We start from the raw sequence: 848 nt of genomic DNA, 5'->3' as shown, positions 1-848 counted from the left end.
GTAGTCTGACAACAATCCGGGTGTGATACCGTCCCCAGGCTATGCTGTGCCGCCCGGCTTTCTCTCCTCAGTCTCGGACTCCTCCTTTGAACCTCCACGCGGGAAACCCACCTCCTCTCACTCATTATAGTCTTCTAAACACTCGCTCAGACGTCATTAATAATTCATATATTTTTTTTTACATAATCATCATACTTGAGGAATCGTGCTGGCAGCGTTATTTTGAGTATTGTAAATGGTGTAGAGAGGAAAAAGGCGTTTAGGGAGCCATCGTGGTTCGTGGAGGCGGAGCGAGGAGCCGCATTGCCTGGCGGTGTTGGAACAGTCATATGTCTGTCCTAGTGGTCCCGGCGAAAATGGCGGGGGATCAGCAGCAATTTCAGCAACTTTTGACTGGATTACTAAGTGGGGATAACAAGATCCGACAGCAGGCCGAGGTGAGTACTGTTTAAGAACACGAGGGTGGGGTTGGGGGAGGTTTCTGTGGGAAACATTCAGGTTAAATGGGAGAAAACCTGTCTTTGTGGAGCATGGCGACGTGCCTGGTCCAACGTGGTTCCAGCTTGACTCGTCTTAATGCCTCGTGTTCTGGTGCAAAATTAATTTAGCAAGCGTATTTCTTCCTTTTATTACATGATAGTTTGCTCATTGTATGCACTACATTGTAATATGTATGTAGATAGTCTGCACATATCCAGAAATCCCTCGAATTTAGGGACTGGCGAAGTGTTCAATAACCTACTTTGTTTCAAGAATTTCCTGGGTCATGTTCATGTTTTGTTTTCCATTACTTTCAAGAAGCCAACTGAACAGTTTTCGTTCAGCAACAGTAAAAAAAACGCCAAATG

At 45.5% G+C, this 848-nt stretch overlaps 1 protein-coding gene across 1 annotated transcript in view; it reads left to right on the top strand.

Moving 5' to 3' along the window:
- Nucleotides 1-123: 123 nt before the first annotated feature.
- The window catches only part of Karybeta3 (karyopherin beta 3), a 49,247-nt gene continuing 48,522 nt past the window's right edge, over nt 124-848 (top strand). The window contains exon 1 of the mRNA XM_045753490.2: nt 124-437. Within this exon, the coding sequence (XP_045609446.1) occupies nt 330-437 (108 nt within the window). The 5' untranslated portion in view covers nt 124-329. The remainder of the gene's footprint in view (nt 438-848) is intronic.

This window comes from Procambarus clarkii, chromosome 29 (genome assembly GCF_040958095.1).
Source record: "Procambarus clarkii isolate CNS0578487 chromosome 29, FALCON_Pclarkii_2.0, whole genome shotgun sequence".
Lineage (NCBI taxonomy): Eukaryota > Metazoa > Arthropoda > Malacostraca > Decapoda > Cambaridae > Procambarus > Procambarus clarkii.
Note: the sequence above shows the minus strand (reverse complement) of the source record. Positions and strands in the feature narration are given on the sequence as shown.